At 42.4% G+C, this 22,237-nt stretch overlaps 1 protein-coding gene across 2 annotated transcripts; it reads right to left on the bottom strand.

Moving 5' to 3' along the window:
* Positions 1-186: 186 nt before the first annotated feature.
* LOC110491858 (serine/threonine-protein kinase 35) lies at positions 187-18,442 on the bottom strand. Of its 2 annotated transcripts, XM_090202594.1 has the most exons (4): positions 17,707-18,442; positions 11,694-12,465; positions 11,282-11,420; positions 187-543 (listed from the first exon to the last, which is right to left on the bottom strand). In XM_090202594.1, exons 1-2 carry the CDS (start codon positions 18,254-18,256, stop codon positions 11,750-11,752), a joined length of 1,266 nt encoding a protein of 421 aa, XP_090058720.1. In that variant the 5' UTR covers positions 18,257-18,442; the 3' UTR covers positions 187-543; positions 11,282-11,420; positions 11,694-11,749. The 2 variants fall into 2 exon arrangements, with proteins under 2 accessions (XP_090058720.1, XP_021421347.2); XM_021565672.3 differs by lacking the exon at positions 11,282-11,420.
* Positions 18,443-22,237: the final 3,795 nt, after the last annotated feature.

Below are 22,237 nucleotides of genomic sequence, written 5' to 3' on the forward strand. Positions count from 1 at the left end.
TCGGTCATTTTAGGAATACTTTTTAAACATCTGGCATAGAGGCTCCACAGTGCAACATGTTAGCCTCTCAGTCCAAACATGACAGATTATCCATTCATACTAGCCTGTGGCCCCATCCAACAACACATGTCAACATTGGAGGAGAAGGAAGAACCCATCCATAACTGGACAAAAGGAAAAAACAAAAACATTGAGAAAAATTTATTTTGAAGACCAGCATATCAAATATAAACATAACTTAATCATGATTACTCCTTCAGGCCATTTCAAACCAGGTGTGCAAGGTGTGTTCTGGCATAGCTGACCATCACACATTGGTGATCGTCTTTCGGCTTTTGGTGACAACGTTCCAAATTTAAAATAGAAGAAGCGGGGAGAGAACCTGACTTTCCATACGATTTGATTGCATAGATTTTCCTAAGATGGTGTCCTGATTTTTGAAGTGCTGACCTCAATCACAGAGGTTTTAAAGTTCAGAGATGATCAGAGTCCCTTTTTCCATCTCTGTACAGACTTGGGATCCCACATTGAGTTAGTAAACATCTGGAGAGAGGGGAGAAAATAAGATGGGTGAATGTCAGCCAATATGAAACAGAGGCTTACAGGTTATGAGTATCATTTTTCTTTAGGCAGTGCTATTAGTGTACTGTGGAACTCCAGTGCATTTTACTGAACCAGCAAGCAATATCTGTGCATACAAAATGAAGCCTATATAATTGCGCTAATATGCAAGACCATTCAGATGTGCATGATTGGTGGGATTCATTATGTTTCATGGTATAAATACCCGCAGGTTCACTACAACAAATTCTTTACGGTGGTCTCCACTGGGGCAGTCGACAACCCCATTAAATCACCCCTCTTATGCAGCAACCACTGCAGCACCTGAGGTTCCTCAAGCAAAAGGGCCCCTTCGTTAACCCTGCGCTCAGCAGCTGACAAGGACAGGCTAAATGCCAGCCATTATTGATTGCTCTTAAGCTCGGGCGGCGCTGGCCGACTTCACCTCCCATTCTAAGTCATGTGCAGGCTTGTTGAGGAGGATGCACGCTGCCATGAACCAGGGTCACGGTCCTTAGGGCAAGCAACAGAAAATGCTTTCAAATGTTTTTCAACAAAAAACGTGTTTCTCATTGAACAAGTTCAACCAGTTCCAGTGAGTCTTCTTCCGTTTAGTGCCTAATGAACACGAGCCAGCTAAAAGGTCCTGTCCAGACTCTGTGTGGGAGACACCTACTCTGAGCACAGGGCCATTTAAAGACTGCTGAAACAACCTCCCCCATGCCACTAGCATGCTTCCCATACCGCGACTCAAACATGCAAGATTGCATAACTACGAAGACTCTTGCGACCTTTTGCCATTTTAGGCAGCCAATTGAACCCCCCCCCTTTTTTTTTACACTAAGTGTCAAATTGAATCAAACAAATCCAAAGTCTAATGTTTTAAATTGGCTAACCTATTGTTGGTTTGATTGTTGTTGGTCTGGAAAAAGGGGTGCACAGTTTGCTAGTGCCCGTGCCTGCAGCAGGAAGCAAGGCAAACATCACATGAACAAGAGGTGCTGCAGGGTGAAACTGAGCCACATTGTAATTCTTCAACCATTCCACTGGTTTGGTAGCACTGAACAATGTGTAGCTTTTACACAGAAAGCACTTAACTTGTACTCTATTAAAGATTGATGATGATGATGATTTATGCAAGTAGGCCTAAGAATGCAGATGCCAACGTTTATGTGGATATTGATTCCTCGATTACACTGCCGAATAACAGGGCTGCAAGCAACAGGTCGACCGCTAGATTTTACACCATAGAATCACTTTCTAATAAACCAGTAAGTTCCCGTCTCATTTAAGCTTCTCTTTAGATACTCAACTAACTGGAATTTTTCATGCTCCTGCATTTGAAAAGGCTGAAAAGCCTCAGTCCACCCACCACTGCCAGACAAGTTCAGTAATTATATGACAAGGCGTGACAGAGAACATTTCACCCTTATGGTGTCAGTATGCTTCAGTTCGGCTGGCGGCTACCCGAATGAGTGTGGTCGCATACTCACTTAAAAGGACATTCTCTTGAAAAACGAGAAGAAAGCAGAAATAGTACTGTCTGTCCATTCTGAGATGCCGCAGCAAGTGTACACATTCTTAAAGAAATAATTCAAGAAATCTGTCATTCATTTTGATGTTTTTGCCAAGGAGATCTTACAGTGCCTTGCGAAAGTATTCGGCCCCCTTGAACTTTGCGACCTTTTGCCACATTTCAGGCTTCAAACATAAAGATATAAAACTGTATTTTTTTTGTGAAGAATCAACAACAAGTGGGATACAATCATGAAGTGGAACAACATTTATTGGATATTTCAAACTTTTTTAACAAATCAAAAACTGAAAAGTTGGGCGTGCAAAATTATTCAGCCCCTTTACTTTCAGTGCAGCAAACTCTCTCCAGAAGTTCAGTGAGGATCTCTGAATGATCCAATGTTGACCTAAATGACTAATGATGATAAATACAATCCACCTGTGTGTAATCAAGTCTCCGTATAAATGCACCTGCACTGTGATGCTCTCTGCGCTTTTAACGGACCTCTGAGACTATCATGAAGAACAAGGAACACACCAGGCAGGTCCGAGATACTGTTGTGAAGAAGTTTAAAGCCGGATTTGGATACAAAAAGATTTCCCAAGCTTTAAACATCCCAAGGAGCACTGTGCAAGCGATAATATTGAAATGGAAGGAGTATCAGACCACTGCAAATCTACCAAGACCTGGCTGTCCCTCTATACTTTCAGCTTATACAAGGAGAAGACTGATCAGAGATGCAGCCAAGAGGCCCATGATCACTCTGGATGAACTGCAGAGATCTACAGCTGAGATGGGAGACTCTGTCCATAGGACAACAATCAGTCGTCTATTGCACAAATCTGGCCTTTATGGAAGAGTGGCAAGAAGAAAGCCATTTCTTAAAGATATCCATAAAAAGTGTTGTTTAAAGTTTGCCACAAGCCACCTGGGAGACACACCAAACATGTGGAAGAAGGTGCTCTGGTCAGATGAAACCAAAATTGAACTTTTTGGCAACAATGCAAAACGTTGTGTTTGGCGTAAAAGCAACACAAGCTCATCACCCTGAACACACTATCCCCACTGTCAAACATGGTGGTGGCAGCATCATGGTTTGGGCCTGCTTTTCTTCAGCAGGGACAGGGAAGATGGTTAAAATTGATGGGAAGACGGATGGAGCCAAATACAGGACCATTCTGGAAGAAAACCTGATGGAGTCTGCAAAAGACCTGAGACTGGGACGGAGATTTGTCTTCCAACAAGACAATGATCCAAAACATAAAGCAACATCTACAATGGAATGGTTCAAAAATAAACATATCCAGGTGTTAGAATGGCCAAGTCAAAGTCCAGACCTGAATCCAATCGAGAATCTGTGGAAAGAACTGAAAACTGCTGTTCACAAATGCTCTCCATCCAACCTCACTGAGCTCAAGCTGTTTTGCTAGGAGGAATGGGAAAAAATGTCAGTCTCTCGATGTGCAAAACTGATAGAGACATACCCCAAGCGACTTACAGCTGTAATTGCAGCAAAAGGTGGCGCTACAAAGTATTAACTTAAGGGGGCTGAATAATTTTGCACGCCCAATTTTTCAGTTTTTGATTTGTTAAAAAAGTTTGAAATATCCAATAAATGTCGTTCCACTTCATGATTGTGTCCCACTTGTTGTTGATTCTTCACAAAAAAAATTACAGTTTTATATCTTTATGTTTGAAGCCTGAAATGTGGCAAAAGGTCGCAAAGTTCAAGGGGGCCGAATACTTTCGCAAGGCACTGTAGTTGGATGTAAAATTACACAACTAAGATGTTTGGTGCAGTATTTCTAGATGAAAAAAGAAATGTGCATGAAAACGAGTCGTCTCCCGTTGAATGACCAAGACTTTACGGAAGAATCCCTACTGTTAACCAACCACTGACGAAGGGGCGTAGACTTCGGTTAGCATCAAGAAAAAATGTGCCCCAAACAACCGAAAAAACCCTTACTGAAGTCCAAAACAAACAAAATCGTCGCAAAATGTCAATATATGCACAAACTCTTTCGAACCGTTTCAACTGGGATGCAGATGCCTTTACCCTCTCCAGAGAAAGGGAGAGGGGGATGGAGAGAGAAAGGCAGGCAGGCCTCGTTCAGCATAGCAATTAAAACCAGCAGAGGAGTCTGGTCCTCACCAAAACCGGTTATAACTAGCTCTGTACAAACCACAACCGCACCATAGAAAAACATTAAATAGAGCTTAAGGAACGGAAAGCACAACAGAGAAACTGACAAACTTATGCAATGCCCAAACTGACACTGAGGTTAGCTGTGCCTGTGTGTTTGATTTCAGGTTTGGGAGGAATTCACCTCAAGTAATTCACCCATCTTAAGTGATTAAATATTAGTGTGAGTTAAGGATTTGTGGGAAAGTAGTGGTGGTTTATGGCTTTGGTTGGGGTTGGCAAAGTGTGTGGATCTTTGAGACTCTCAGTAAAGCTACCGCAGTGACGCTTATCTAAAACGTTCATAGTGGAAAACATCCTTGAGAGCAAGCTCAACTGCTTTTCGCGACAACAACTGATCATGCAGCTCTCATCCATCAATTAGAGTTTAAAAGGCTCCAACCACAATCAGAAGAACAATGCTGAAAGACAGAGCATCAGAAATAAGTGTTTGACAAAATAAAGTGATTTAAACCAAACATGGCACCAAAGAGCACTGACACGGTTGAGACTCACTACTCTATGCCTACGCAGGACCCTAGCACTGCCATAGCACTGGCGACCAGACACAACCCTAGCACTGCCATAGCACTGGCGACCAGACAGAACCCTAGCACTGCCATAGCACTGGCGACCAGACACAACCCTAGCACTGGCGACCAGACAGAACCCTAGCACTGGCGACCAGACAGAACCCTAGCACTGCCATAGCACTGGCGACCAGACAGAACCCTAGCACTGCCATAGCACTGGCGACCAGACAGAACCCTAGCACTGCCATAGCACTGGCGACCAGACAGAACCCTAGCACTGCCATAGCACTGGCGACCAGAGAGAACCCTAGCACTGCCATAGCACTGGCGACCAGACAGAACCCTAGCACTGCCATAGCACTGGCGACCAGACAGAACCCTAGCACTGCCATAGCACTGGCGACCAGACAGAACCCTAGCACTGCCATAGCACTGGCGACCAGACAGAACCCTAGCACTGCCATAGCACTGGCGACCAGACAGAACCCTAGCACTGCCATAGCACTGGCGACCAGACAGTGATATAGACAGAGTCTAAGGCAGGGTGAGACGAGACCCTGAGGGGTGCGTACAAATGCAGATCCATTAGATTCAATTACATCACCAGCCAACCGTGCTGTTTGACTGGGGGCAGAGGAGCAGAAAGGCGAAGGCCCTCCAGTTATGACAGGGACCCAGCAGAAGGGGTGGGGGGTGGGGGTGTATAGCCAAAGAACAATGCCGAGGTGTGGATGTGCACAAAAAATTTATATATAAAAAAACAAAAAACAAACATACTTCCTAGTATTACTTGCACAACCAGATATTGCTTTCATGGAAACCTGACTTTCCATACGACTTGTGAAGCTCACAACAAATGTATATTTGGGTTGTTAACCCAAGTTTCAGGCAGGCTTCTTTGAAAGCCCTTTCATTACAAGGGTCTTTTATCATTTTTTACAACCCCTATTACTCAGTTAAACACACCCCGTTACATAAGTAATCCAAAATGCTCTCCTTCAACACCTACCCTTTTCTCCCCCAAAATCCAATATAAAGAAAAAGTGCCCTCCTGCTGGCATTTCTCAGTCAACTCTAATATTGTGTTTAGCTTTTGCTGACTTGTCATCCCCACCCTCCCACTCCCCGACCAGTTCCCACAGAACACATATAGTACATACTGTACCATACAGCCAAACCAATGCGTAAACACCATTTCCATAGAGACCATAGTAAAGAGAGTGTGAGTGAGTTTCAACACGTTATTCTGCTCGTGTGCCCTGGGCCAGTTTTGAACTAGACTCTGTATGGGACCCATACACCGTACATAAAAATACTTATGTAAAGTACTAGTCAGTGCTCCTTGTTGATGTCACAGACTTAGTTAAACACATTCATTAGACAAGCCTTTTACGTGACATGTTACTTTGCACCATGTGCAGTGCACTCTAAATCCCCCAGTTCATACAAAATCCTACTACAGTATTCACATCGTCAAAACATTATTTCAAAAGCTAAATGCACATTGGTCTGGTTTATCTGGGTACGGAGGCAGACAGACACAGGCTGGCAGAGACACAGAAGATAAAATGTTCCAAAAGTGAGCCTCAGTAAGCCCTCACCGAGAAGGAGCAGCAGCCTCATTGTCTACCAGTGGGAAAGGGGTGGAGGAGCGAGGGAGGGAGAGAGGGAGAATGGAGAGTGGAAAAGTGGAGGGCTCCTGAATCCTGCATCGGACTGGCAGCTGAAGTCTGTGCTGCTATCCAGAGGTGGGAGGCGCTAACCATGGACCATAGGCTAACACTAACCATGGACCATAGGCTAACACTAACCATGGACCATAGGCTAACACTAACCATGGACCATAGGCTAACACTAACCATGGACCATAGGCTAACACTAACCATGGACCATAGGCTAACACTAACCATGGACCATAGGTTAACACTAACCATGGACTGCTCTCAGAGTGCGCAAGTGTAGTGTGTGTGGAAGATGCCCACAGCAGTGGTTGGTGGAGTTGGTACTGGACTGAGATGATGATCTCACCTTAAATTCTGCATAATCCTCTTGCACTAACTTGAGCAGTGAAAGGATTAGCATTTAACACAGGATTAACCCCCCCCCCGTAACCCTCCATTAACTCCCCATATTCACCCACTCTGGTTCAGAGCGACAGATTGGACAGTGCAGATGTAAAAGCACGGTGGCTAGGAAAAACTCTTTGCAAAAAGGCAGGAACCTAGGAAGAAATCTAGAGAAGAGCGAGGCTCTGAGGGGTGGCCAGTCCTCTTCTGGCTGTGCCTGATGGAGATTCGAGTACATAGATCCTCATAGATGACCAGCAGGGTCAAATAATAAGCAGTGGTTATAGAGGGTGCAACAGGTGGTTCTAGAGGGTGCAACAAGTGGTTATAGAGGGTGCATCAGCACATCAGGAGTATAAGTCAGTTTGAGTGGGCGCAGATCAAGTATTTTAAAGAAAACAAAAAGGCTACTATTTGAACACTCGTGCCTTACGCCCAACCAAAGGCACTGGGAGTCATCCACTGAGAGATAACAAGTCTTAATAGTCTCTTAGAAAAACAAGGTGAGGACAATCCCAGCCCAAAGACTGACATGGCACAATGCCCTACAGGGAATTAATCAGCCTACCAGGGAATTCCCATATGTCATGATAAACAAAACAGGATTAAGGAAGGAACAAGGTATAGTCTGCAGGGAAATGAGTTCAGGCCAACCCGTGGTGTTGAAAAAGTGAACATGGTTGGGGTGTGATGTGAGCGTACCTGACAGGTAAGGCAAAGGGAGTCTGTCACTCAACCCAGGAATAATAGGGCTTGTTTACAGATAACTGATACCATCTCTCACACAGAGGAGGAGGAAGGGTTTGGCTGGGCTGGGTTTGCCTTGGGAAAGGTGACGAGCCCAGCTGATCTGCTCATCTACAGGCATACAAAGTGCTAAACGAAAAGACCCCTGAGGCAATGATCTGTCAGAGTAGGACAGTGTTATGAAAGAATGAAAAGTGGGCCAGAGAGAGAAGTGGGAGGGGTGGAGTTTGGACTGGTACTGGCAACTATACAGGGTACATGTTGGTCCCTGGGCAAGTAGCATGGTTTTGATTAAAGCCAGAGAGCAAAAGAGAGAAAGAGGGTGAGGGATTGGCTGAATAAGGAGACAAACAACGAGTGGTAAGAGACTGAGCCTCCAGCATGCAGAGTTACCTCTCTGGACTTGAAAACGGCAGACAGAGCGTCAAGGCATTACCAGCCTAGTTGTCCCTCTACTACTGTTGATTGGCTGGCTGAACAGAGAAGGGAGGCCAAAGCCTCTACGGAGTCAAAAACAGTACCTCAGATTAAAGTCAATCTGGCAGTGAGGAGAATACATCATGTTTGCCCATGGTAGAAGTTCTCAGAAAGTGACTTTTTAGACTTGAACGCAAAAACATTCAGAAGATTGAGGTTCTCAAACTTAACCCATTTTGCATACCCTACCATGAGACATCCATGTCTTCATCATTGAAATAGATAAACGGTTGAGTTTGATATAAATTTGAAATCTTAAAACAGGGTTGTCAAACTGTTTAATTGAAGAACAATAATCTGATGCGTATCTGCTAAATTGCAAGGGTCTGAAGGGATAGGTCCATCCTATAAATTCCATTTCTATGATCAGAATGACACCCACCCTGAATTCAAGAGTATAGAGTGTCTCAACCAATGACGAGCACAACAAACACTTCAGATTATGTAAAATGGGGTCTAAACTACAACATTTGTGAAAATGAGACATATGACTTTACTCGTTTTAAGATCAATGACGTTAAACTTAATTTATTTCAAGAAATCATAGAATAGTTTGACAACCCTGTTTTTAAGCTTTCAAAGTATATAAAATTCTACGTTTATCCATTTCAGTGATGAAGACATGGATATGTCATGGTAGCGTGTGGTATGGAAAATGGGTCAACTTCGAGCACCTCTATGTTTTGGCATTCAGGTCCAAAAAGTTACTTGGGCAAACATTAGGACCTGGATGAGACCAGTATTGCAATACTCGTTAGTATCATGGCAAGGAAACAAAACAGAGTGAATTTAACTTCTTCAGGAAAACAGCCCTAATGTTGTAAATAAACATCAGTATGTTGTCATCCAGAGTCGCCTTTAATCAGGAGTGTGCTTCATGATTAATGACTCATGGTGTAACCATAACATACAGGCTCTCAAGTCCTTCTGTTCACCTGACCTAGAATTACTTAATCAAATACGGACCATATTATCTCCCAAGAATTATCTTCAGTTATCGTCACTGTGTATATACCTCCTCAAGCAGATACCACGACGGCCCTCAAGGAACTTCACTGGACTCTTTGTAAACTGGAAACCATATATCCTGAGGCAGCATTTATTGTAGCTGGAGATTTTAACAAAGCAAATTTGAGAACAAGGCTACCTAAATACTATCAGCATATTGATTGCAGCACGGGCAATACACTGGACCACTGCTACTCTAACTTCCACGAGGGATACACAGCCTTCCCTCGCCCTCCCATCGGCAAATCCGACCACTACTCCATCTCGCTCCTACCGTCCTATAGGCAGAACTCAAACAGGATGTACCCATGACTATAACCATTCAACGCTGGTCTGACCAATCGGAATCCTCGCTTCAAGATTTTTTTGATCACACGGACTGGGAAATGTTCCAGGCAGCTTCAGAGAATTGATGTATGCTGACTCAATGAGTGAGTTTATAAGGAAGTGCATTGGAGATGTTGTACCCACTGTGACTAATAAAACCTACCCAGACCAAAAACCACAGATGGCGGCATTTGCACAAAAATGAAAGTGCGAACCACCGCATTTAACCATGGAAAGAGGATTGGGAATATGGCCAAATATAAACAGTGTAGTTTTTCCCTCCGCAAGGCAATCAAGCGAAATGTTGGTATAGGGACAAAGTGGAGTTGCAATTCAACAGCACAGACAAGAAACATATGTGGCAGGGTCTACAGGAAATCACAGATTACAAAAAGAAAACCAGCCATGTCACGGACACTGACGTATTGCTTCCAGACAAATTAAACACATTTGCCCGCTTTGAGGATAACAGTGCAACCGACACGGCCCGCTAACAAGGACCACGGGGACCCCCCTCTCCTTCTCCGTGGCCGACGTATATGCATGACAGTTAAACGAGCTAACCTTCGCAAGGCTGCCGGCCAAAACGGCATCCCTAGCCGCGTCCTCAGAGCACTCGCAGACCAGCTGACTGGTGTGTTTTCAGACATATTCAAATCACTCCCTATCCCAGTCTGCTGTCCCCACATGCTTCAAGATGGCCACCATTGTTCCTGTACCCAAGAAGACAAAGGTAACTGACCTAAATAACTAATGCCCCGTAGCACTGACTTCTGTCATCATAAAGTGCTTTGAGAGACTAGTCAAGGATCATATCACCTCCACCTTACCTGCTACCCTAGACCCACTTCAATTTGCATACCACCCCAACAGGTCCACAGACGATGCAATCGCCATCACACTGCCCTGTCCCATCGGGACAAGAGGAATACCTAATGTAAGAATGCTGTTCATTGACTACAGCTCAGAATTTAACACCATAGTACCATCTAAGCTCATCATTAAAAGCTGGAGGCCCTGGGTCTCAAACCCACCCTGTGCAATTGAGTCCTGGACTTTCTGAAGTGACGACCCTAGGTGGTGAAGGTAGGAAACAATACCTCAAAACTGGGGCCCCACAAGGGTGAGTGCTCAGCCCCCTCTTGTACTCCCTGTTCACCCATGACTGTGTGGCCAAGCACGCCTCCAACTCAATCATCTAGTAGGGTGCTGCGGAGGGTGGTGCGGTCTACACAACGCATCACCTGGGACAAACTACCTTCCCTCCAGGACACCTACACCACCTGATGTCACAGGAAGGCCAAAAAGATCAAGGATAACAACCACCCGAGCCACTGCCTGTTCACCTCGCTATCATCCAGAAGGCAAGGTCAGTACATGTGCATCAAAGCAGGGACCGAGAGACTGGAAAACAGCTTCTATCTCAAGGCCATCAGACTGCTAAACAGCAATCACTAACTCAGACAAGCTACTGCCTACATAGACTCACTCGTCACTTTGAACCACTTTAACCACTTTAATAATGTTCACATATCTTACATTACTCATCTCATACGTACAGGGATTGGAGTCATTAAAACTTGTTTTACAACCACTCCACAAATGTCTTGTTAACAAACTATAGTTTCAGCAAGTCGGTTAGGACATCTACTTTGTGCATGACAAGTGATTTTTCCAACAATTGTTTACAGACAGATTATTTCACTATCACAATTCCAGTGGGTCAGAAGCTTAAATACACTAAGTTGATTGTGCCTTTAAACAGTGTGGGAAATTATGTCATGGCTTTTGAAGCTTCTGATTGACTCAAATTATGTAAATTAGCCTATTGGAGGTGTACCTGTGGATGTACTTCAAGGCCTACCGTCAAACTTAGTGCAGCTTTACTTGACATCATGGGAAAATCAAAATCAGCCAAGACCTCAGAAAAAAAATTGTAGACCTCCACAAGCCTGGTTCATCCTTGGGAGAAATGTCCAAACGCCTGAAGGTACCACGTTCATCTGTGTATGTGACCAATACAATTTGATTAGATTTGGGCATTCATTTTCCAGGCTATAGCACACGTTTTACATACAGCAGTTTTTAAAAGGTCCAAAGACTTGGGTCTCCGTCGTGGTTTCATATTTGCCATGGGAAAAAAATTGTGATCGTCACAGCCCTAGCAAACATGTATGAAAGGTCTTGTTCAAATCAAAAGGGGTCCAGTCAGAAAGTGATTGAAATCTTATGGAACAACCCACATGTGGTGTCCTCACCATGTGAGGAAAACCTACCTGGTAAAAAAGCAGACTGGCCATGGTTTGGAAAGGGGAATGGGAGGGGAGCGGTGTCACGCAGCACACGTGACTAGGTTCACCAGCACCTCCAGTTGGAAGGCGTCGGGCCGGTCCAGGGGGTTGACCGCAAGCATGTCCTGCAGAAGCTTCTTCACCCCCTCAGACATGGTGCTGCGTGTCTTCTGCGGAATGTGGAGCACCATCTTGGGGTTCCCCAGGAGCGCCTCACCCACTGGCACAATCTCAGTGCCCCGACGCACGTAGGTGCCCAACAGCTCGCGCTTGGACTCGGCGTCGATGAAGGTGATCCGCTCCAGCATGGCCCAGATGATGATTCCCAGGGCAAAGATGTCAGCCTTGGCCGTGTAGTGGCCCTCCCACACCTCGGGCGCCATGAAAAAGTCTGAGCCACATGTTGACGACAACCAGAACTTGTTCACGTTGTTTTTGTCGCCACCAGCTTTGGGGTGCTCATTGCCGTCTTTGCCCAAGCCTGCGCAGACCTTGCTGAGGCCGAAGTCAGCCACTTTGAGGACAGGCAACCCTGACTTCTGGGAGATGAGGATGTTGTCGGGCTTGAGGTCGCGGTGCACAATGTTGTTCTGGTGCAGGAAGGCCACGGCACTGGTCAGCTGGCGCATGAAGCTCTTGTTGGTGAGCGGATCGGGCCGTCGCGAAAGGATGTACTGGTTCAGGTCCCCGCCTTCGCAGAACTCCATGATGAACCATAGGTAGCACGGCTCCTCCGGGTAGCCCAGAATTCGCTCACCTAGGGAAAGAGACAGACAAAACAACATTTAAGAGTGGCAAAACCAATGGAACCTCGCCAATCTTAAAGGCTGTCATCTTGGCTGCAGACTAAATCTGGATGTTTTAAAGACAATTTCCTGCAATTCTACACATTTTGCCATGACTTGTCATCCGAGTGCCTCAAACATTATAAAATCAATGGAGGCTCCATAAAATTTAAGTACATATTTTGGACAGTCGGCAATGACTTAGCACCGGCGGCCTGCCGCTGCTAAAAGAATATATGGGAAACACTGCCCCCCTTTCCACATGTGCAGTGATGGCTATGAAAACAAGCAGGACTTGTTTCTCAAATAAACCGTTGTCATCATAGTAGTTGAACACGTTTGCAGAGCACACAAATTGACACTTGTGAGAAAAAAAGTTGGTTTATTTCATTCCATTTACTAGTTGTCAATTATTTAATTATCTTTTTTTTGGAGCGCTCCTGTCAATCTTGAGGAAGAACACACCTGGTTACGCATCTAGAAGTAGGCCTAGTCTACCAGGCCTTCGGGCAAATGTAGGTCTATAAGTGTGTCCATTTGGGGATCTGATAAGACAATCAGAAATCGCAGGGGAAACTAGCGCCGCAGAATATTTTATACAAACTTGTAAGTTTTGCTAGCACGAGCGCCGGGTCAGACCAAGTTAATGCAATAGTTGATACAATGTTTCAAGTTCCTTGCAGACAGGCCATGCATAGCCAATGTGATTTATAGGATATTTATTTTCCTCAGGATATTCTCTACCTGCAGGCTGCAATGTTTGTTGGCTTTATGTAGGCTATTTTTACATATTAGCAATAGAAGTAACTTCTAGATTTGTATAATTTTAATTTCAAATGTTGATTAACCACATGACATTGATTTTGAGATATGAAGACTAATGTAAGTGAAATTAAGCTGTTCCACAAAAATATGCATATGAAAATCATAACTGGCACGCAGATCAGTAGAAATGGTAGGATAACTTGGCACTAAATTAAAACGTTGCTGGTGTAGCCTATTACCTGCAACTCCAGCAGCAGAGAGCAATCGAAACAGAGCGGGGGGGGGGGGGCAGGTTATCTTCTTCTGGTTAGGCTATATTGATCTCTCGGCTCCTTCTTTAGTAATTTGTGTGTCTTCATTTTTATTGGCAGGTCTTAATGCAGAAGACAAGTTCAGTAGTATTCAGACCCCTTTCTGTTACATTTTAGAATAAGGCTGTAATGTATTAAATATCTTTTTTTTCCAGTGGTGGAAAAAGTACTTAATTGTCATACTTCAGAAAAAGTAAAGATACCTTAATAGAAAATGACTCAAGTAAAAGCCATCCAGTAAAATACTACTTGAGTAAAAGTCTAAAAGCATTTCATTTAAAAATATACTTAACTGTCAAAAGTAAATGGAATTTCTAAAATGTATTTAAGTATTAAAGGTAAAAGTGCAAATCATTTCAACTTCCTTATTAAGCAAACCAGACAGCACATTATAAACATTTTTTTGACAGATAGCCAGGGGCACAGTAACACTCAGACATAACTTACGAACTAAGCATGTGTGTTTAGTGAGTCTGCCCAATCAGAGGCAGTAGGGATGACCTCTTGATAAGTGTGTGAATTGGACCATTTTCCTGTCAAAATGTAACGATTACTTTTGGGTATCAGGGAAAATGTATGGAGTAAAAAGTACATTATTTTCTTTAGGACTATTGTGATGTAAAAGTTGCCAAAAATACAAATAACCTGACCATATGAAGATCATCAAATGTAAGGGATTAATTTGATCTCTATTTCTGAGTTTTGTAACGCTTCTGCTTGGCTGGTTACTGTTTGTAATAATTTGTCAACGGGCTATGTTCTGGGCTAGGTATGTTCTGGGCTAGGTATGCTTTCGCCGAAAAGCATTTTAGAAATCTGACACCGTGGTTGGATTAACAAGAAGTTCATCTTTAAACCTATGTAAAATATGTTTTGTTTTCTGAATTTTTATAATGAGAATTTCTGTATTTGAATTTGGCGCTCTGCAATCTCACTGGATGTTGGCCAGATGGGATGCTAGCTTCCCACATACCCTAGAGGGGTTAACTTGTCTAGGCAAGTGGTTCCCAAATTAGGTGTCGGCAGGGGGTCGTGCCCACCCAGTATTTTTTTTTAATTACTCTTGAAAGTTGTAATAGTAGAATGCACAAGGTGCAATTAAGAAATTGGGTAGTGAATCATCAGTTCCTCTTGTCATGTTAGTCATTACATATCTTAGAGCTATTTATAAACTAGATGTTATTTTCTCTCTCACTCAAATATCACATGAATACAATGGCATTGCAAAATGTATAGAATTGCAATAAAATGTGCATTAAAAAAAACGATAAATATTCTTTGCACACCATGATAAAATCTGTAGAATTTAAGACAGTGCTGAAGTGTTAGCTGAGCATTATTGTCCAACAAACTTTCACAGATAAAAAAAAAGAAACATCCCTTTTTCAGGACCCTGTCTTTCAACGATATTTGGATTTTTACAGATTAACTTCAGATCTTCATTGTAAAGGGTTTAAACACTGTTTCCCATGCTTGTTCAATGAACCATAAAAAATAATGAACATGGACCTGTGGAACGGCCATTAAGACACTAACTGCTTACAGACGGTAGGCAATTAAGGTCACAGTTTTGAAAACTGAAGAGGCTTTTTTCTACTGACTCTAAAAACACCAAAATAAATATACCCTGGGTCACTTCTCATCTGCGTGAACGTGCCTTAGGCATGCTGCACGGAGGCATGAGGACTGCAGATGTGGCCAGAGCAATAAATTGCAAAGTCTGTACTGTGAGACGCCTAAGACAGAGCTACAGGGACACAGGACAGAGAGCTGATCGTACTTGCAGTGGCAGACCACATGTAACACCTGCACAGGATCGGTACATCTTAACATCACACCTGTGGGACAGGTACAGGACGGCAACAACATCAGCCCGAGTTACACCAGGAACGCACAATCCCTCCATCAGTGCTCAGACTGTTCGCAATAGGCTGAGAGAGGCTGGACTGACTGCTTGTAGGCCTGTTGTAAGGCAGGTCCTCACCAGACATTACCGCCAACAACGTCGCCTATGGGCACAAACCCACTGTCGCTGGACCAGACGGGACTGGCAAAAAGTGATCTTCACTGAAGAGTCGTGGTTTTGTCTCACCAGGGGAGATGGTCGGATTCACGTTTATTGTCGAAGGAATGAGCGTTACGCCGAGGCCTGTACTCTGGAGCAGGATCGATTTGGAGGTGGAAGGTCCGTCATGGTCTGGGGTGGTGTGTCACAGCATCATCGGACTGAGCTCGTTGTCATTGCAGGCAATCTCAACGCTGTGCATTGCAGGGAAGACACCCTCCTCCCCCATGTGGTACCCTTCCTGCAGGTTCATCCTGACATGACCCTCCAGAATGACAATGCCACCAGCCATACTGCTCGTTCTGTGCGTGATATCCTGCAAGACAGGAATGTCAGTGTTCTGCCATGGCCAGCGAAAAGCCCAGATCTCAATCCCATTGAGCACGTCTCAGACCTGTTGGATTGGAGGGTGAGGGCTAGGGCCATTCCCCACAGAAATGTCCGGGAACTCGCAGGTGCCTTGGTGGAAGAGTGGGATAATATCTCACAGCAAGAACTGGCAAATCTGGTGCAGCCCATGAGGAGGACATGCACTACAGTATGTAATGCAGCTGGTGGCCACACCAGATACTGACTGTTACTTTTGATTTTGATCCCCCATTTGTTCAGGGACACATTATTCCATTTCTGTGGATCTTGTTCAGTTTATGTCTCAGTTGTTGAATCTTATTATGTTCATACTAATATTTCCATTTGTTAAGTTTGCTGAAAATAAACGCTGTTGACAGTGAGAGGACGTTTCTTTTTTGCTGAGTTTAGGATGATCACCATACAGTATATTCATTCTAGGCTTCAAAACACCATGCTTTCAAAGCTGTGCAGAAAGTGACAAATATTATGATTAAATGTTAATCAAAATGTTGACTATATAGACTAGAGAAGCTCCTTTTGGTTTTTTTAAATGATGCATATTGGCTAAAATGAAGTCAAGATTAATATTTAATTTGTTGACAAAAGAAATGGACTGAAATGACACTTACATAACTTACTATAAAAAGACAGCCAGCAAAGGCAGTACTGAGGCTAGGCTCTGAACAGCGAGCCTAGAGATTAAAAGCAAGATTCAGCAGTATCTGTGGGTCTCAAAACAAAACAACAATCTAATCCTAATTAATATTGGCATATTTCACACTTAGCTCAAATAAGCTTGACAAGGGAAAAAATGTCAAGTGACGTACATTTCATACTAATAGAAAATATAATAAATAATAGGCAATAGCTTGGGTTAATACCATCAATTGTAAAGAATATTGATTGTTTGATTCAGTCATGTTTGCAAATTTGCAGCCAACCAGGAAAGGGTTTACTGATGGCCAACTAGAACACTGTTCTCAAATCCCAGTAGGGCTGTTCCCTCAAGCTGGGAATAGCACACTGTGCCTATAGCGCATTATGGCAGTTAACCTATAAGTGGCACATGGGCATTTTGAAATCTTGTTCCTAAAAACAAATGTATGAGACTGAGCAACAAAGCATTATGACTGTACATTGTGCCTCCTCCCAGACATTTACACTGCCCCCACCCCCAATTAACATTTATCATTGCCACAGCTGTTCATGTGTATATATTATTTCCATTGGCAATGTGTGAAAAAACAATAACAGAGGTCATAGTGCAAGAATTTCACTGTACCCTATCATTACGTCTGCAACCCTGTACACGGGACTATTAAAACTATTCTAATAACTGCCCATATATTTTTTTTGCCATTCACAGTTACCAAATAGAAACAATAGGTAACATAACATGTTACACAATGCTACATTCGGTCAAAAATTATTTTTTTAAGTGTAGGTTTATTTCGCGTATCTACCTCGTTTGTATGTGCTGATCAGCAACTTGGAAAAATGTGCCTCCTTTTTACAAACAATGGGTCAAACACTGAGTTAGTAGCAAAGTTAATAAGGAAAAATTTTGTTTTGATTGGCCTGCTCTGTACTGATAACAGCGAGCTAATTTAGCAAGCCATTTTACCGTTTCAATCTTGGTAGTTATAGTAGCTACTAAAGAGTGACAACAAGAACCAATCAGGCAGTGGATTTCATCGAGGTAAAAATTTGCTAAAAGGTACCTTTTAGTGAAGTCTCCACCAACCGCAGGTATTGTTTTGACCTTTTATTTCCATGACTCATTTTCTGGGCCATTCCATTCCTTTGTAGCACACATTCCTCGAGCTGCACCACATTCTCGTGCTTCTTCTCCAGGCTTGCCAAAGCCCAGAATTCTGACAGAGCGAGTTCCACATTTTCAGGAGCGTTACACTGGAGTTTTTTAACCGCTACCCTTGCCCCTGTCCTCCGTGCAATTGCCTCGAACACTACCCCATAGCTGCCCCTTCCGACCTCTCGCAACAGACTGTAACGTGGTGCCATAACCATGGCATGCTCCTCGAGGTTCTCGTTCTTACTAAAGTTCATAGAGAAACAGTGCTCCTCCATGGGGACATCGATGTCCACGTTGTTGTTCTCTACCGCTAGCGACCTCAGGACTTTGCACACCTCTCGTTTCATCTCCCGCTTCGTCATGTTGGCGGTAGCGTTCTGTGCTTCAACCAGCCTTTTGTAAGCCCTCAGACTTCTTGGGGTTCTTATTTTTCGCCTCCTCCCGTTGCATATATCCATAACTTATTTTTTGTCGAAAATATGTGTATTTTTCATTACTTGAGTTAAACTAATGACAATCAAACTTATGACGCTTAATTGTTATAGATGAACGTCAGATAACCCTCCCTTTCTTCAAATACTGTAAATCTGTTTAGCTGGCTAATGACGCCATGATGCCGCTCTAAAAGAAATGTGATTCATTAACACCTGTCTGTATAGCCTCCAATGTAAAAGGAGATGGGAGGGAGTGGCTTGCTCCGATTGGTCCATCTGACAGATTAAGCAGGTAAAATGACCCCGACTAAATTACAATTCTCCGCTGTTACTCAACATTTAACGTAAACAATGATCATTTCGCCATTATATCACACTTTAAGAATAACTTTTAAAGTCAAATGTGTCATGTAATAATAACATACACATACAATAACATTAGTAATACACATTGAAGTTAGCGCGGTCCCATTGATATGCAAATGAGGGAGGAACTTTAGAGGACGTCCGTATATTCCGACAATAAAACTGATTTTATATTCAAATTGTAAGTTTAAAAATACGTTGTCATAAAATCATAGTGCTAATTGCATTTATCTTGTGTATTCTTTCTCGCCATCCCATTGCCTTGCTATGTTGTTGTCTTTAGGTCTCTCTTGTCGTGATGTGTGCCCAGCCCCCCTCCCCGCAGGAGGTCTTTTGCCTTTTGGTAGGCCTCATTGTAAATGAGAATTTGTTCTTAACTGACTTGCCTAGTTAAATAAAGGTTAAGTAAATAAATACAAATTGTGCTCATTGTAAACATGGTTTATCCAGTAGAGCATGTACTTTCAAGTGTGCTCAAGCCTGGTACTGAGTGCATCTGTACAAAGCATGTGATTGGACTGGGAGGGGCGTGGCACCTAATCAATAATTAAATAATAAAAACAAGTTCATTAATCAATTTCAGAGTTAAACCATTGAATAAGCATCTTAATATATGCCTGATATATTATAACACTTATAACACATTTATAGGCTGTTATTTAAACATGTGGATCATGTTTCATGTCAGATTGCGTTACTCCTCCGCGACTCTTCTCCCTCAACAGATCTGTCTGTTTTGAGCATCCTCAACAAAAAATTTAAAAACATAATTCCTCATTTGTTATCACTGCGCTCTCGTATTATTTTTCTTGAAAGAGACAGAATAACTAGAAGGCTAAATTATTACAAATGTTGTGACAATTATATAATAGTTTGCAATTGTGTGAAAATAAACACAACCCGGTGGCTAGCTCCTGCACAAATGATGTGCAAGGACGTTGGTCGCCTGTGCAGTGATTTGATCAACTGTGTAGCGAACTAGTTTACTGACATAGCCAGATGGCTATATATCTTCTTTCACTGACATAAAAATATAGCTTATTCTGTTTAAATTAACCTGAAGTTGTAGACATGCAGCCCCACAATTAAGAGGAACTGATTTATCTCATATCAATCCGTCGATCAGATTGTTTCTCTGCAACCGTATCATTGGGTCAGCTGTGCACAGCAGCTGACTCGGGAGGCTACCACAGAACAGCTGCTTCATGAAAACTCATAATAATGTAAACATTAGCACTATTAGCTTGCTTCTGTTGGAAGATTCAACATTGTGTGTGCAGCACTAAGTAGCTAGCTTGTTGGTTAGCAGCATCGTTTAAAGGGAAAATCTACCCAAAACCACTCATTCCGGTAATTTACAGTGTTGAATAGTAATGACTAATATTTGAGAACAATGTTTTTTGTGAACAAATATTTAATTTTGGCATTATAATAAGGTTGGAAGCAACATGGAAAATCGTTCTGGAAATGTTGCAGTTCAAGGAGACTACAAAATCCACAATACCATGCCCTCTCTATGGGCTGGCTGGCTAGGTAGCTAGCTAGCAAACGTAGCTACACACAGTAATACCAAAGACAATATCAGCCTGTAACATAGCTAGTTAGCTGTAAAATCACCTAAACAAACTGCACTATCAATTTAGAAGTCTACAATCTCACCATGTTCAACCTGCAAAATAATAATCTACATTCGTAACGGCAGATATACTTTTGAGGAGATGGGAAACATTGTCCATGCTACTGAATGGGCCGCGCGGTGTATTCTGGGCTGTTCGGGACAAGGAGTGCTCTCCTTCAAGGAGGGAATGATACACCAACATGAGCACGAATTTCGTCAACAAGATGTACAACAATTCAAATCATTTCTGAGATGTGAGATAATTAACTTGCTCTCTGTAGTATTGTGTATATATAGACATCTATATATATTTTTTAGCTTTGGAATCGTGACATTACACACTTTCGAGGAAAATAGGTTGCTGGATCGGATCGGATCCCTGAGCTGACAAGGTAAAAATCTGTCATTCTGCCCTTCAACAAGGCAGTTTACCCATTGTTCCTAGGCCACCATTGTCAATACGAATGTGTTCTTATTAACTGACTTGCCTAGTTAAAGATTGAATTAAAATAAAATACAAAAGTTTGCTGGGTGGAGCGTTTTAAATTCCTTCATTCATTGGATACCTATCTCCTTTCTATAATATCTCTGGCAACGGCACAATGCAATGCACCCTGGACTAAAGAGTTAGACAAATAGGAAAATGTGTTAGACCCTCTGTTAAATTATACATTTCACGAGGTAGAAATATGAAAAAATATATACAGTATATACTCATTCAAGTGAAGACATTATCCCGAGGTATGACATCGTCCAGTAGTGAAATCTGACAAGTTTTCTGGATCTAAATGTTGTAATCCTATTAATTTACAGAGAGTGACTTTTCACGGTACTAAATCAACCCGACCAGATTTCTGCCTGCTTGAACGCCAATAACACATGAAAACATTGAATTACCCAGGGAATCAATAGAACATCACTCAGAGATGCACAAAAACAATATAACATTCAAAATATGTGAACCTTTCCTTTAATCCAAAGATGATTTCAGTGACAGGCTCAGCTTGGACAAATGTATGTTAGCTTTTGTGCCCAAAATCAATCTACAGAAAGACTGCTCATTGAAGCACAATAATCCTTTGCTATAGGTGCATATAAAATGGGGCGACTAAGGTTCCTCACCAACAAAAAGAGACCGATCAGTACAGGTGGAATCAACGCGCTATCTGACGTAATACAATGCATGTGGATAGATTCATTTACTTATTTTTATTGTGGGGCTTGTGAAGCAAGAGCCCCCACCTACATCTTCCAAGTACTTATTATTATTATTATTATTTAGCACTCAACTCCTATTACACCGTTTAAGGTAAAAATGCCATTCAAACTTTAAAACGTGTAGACTGGTCTGGATTGAGTTGCTTGTATTCAACGTTTTTATATATTTTATACTTCTTAAACTATTCAACTTTTTGGGCTTCTTTTTGTCCATGTTCATTCACTTTCATGACATTTCCTCAAGATTCTTAAAGGCCCCATCATCATTGTAAACGCAAAAATTCTACTTTTGACACAAATAAGATACTTTGACCACATTGTTAACAACTTAGACAAAGTTAGAGCGTACGAAATCTTCCTCTACTTCTCTGCTTTTCAAATTTGACTGCTGAACAAAAATACAGTACAGTGCATTCAGAAAGTATTCAGACCCCTTGACTTTTTCCACATTTTGTTACGTCCATGACAGCCCGCTTCGCCTTATTCTAAAATGAATTAAATAAAACTTTTTCCTCATCAATCTACACACAATACCCCATAATGACAAATCAAAAACAGTTTTTTTAGAAATGTTAGCAAATGTATTAAAAATAAAAAAGAGAAATACCTTATTTACAAGTATTCAGACCCTTTAATATGAGACTCAACATTGAGCTCAGGTGCATCCTGTTTCCATTGATCATCCTTGAGATGTTTCTACGACTTGATTGAAGTCCACCTGTGGTAAATTCAATTGATTAGACATGATTTGGAAAGGCACACACCTGTTTATATAAGGTCCCACAATTGACAGTGTATGTAAA

Source organism: Oncorhynchus mykiss, chromosome 16 (genome assembly GCF_057628025.1).
Source record: "Oncorhynchus mykiss isolate SJ-2025 chromosome 16, ASM5762802v1, whole genome shotgun sequence".
Taxonomy (NCBI): domain Eukaryota; kingdom Metazoa; phylum Chordata; class Actinopteri; order Salmoniformes; family Salmonidae; genus Oncorhynchus; species Oncorhynchus mykiss.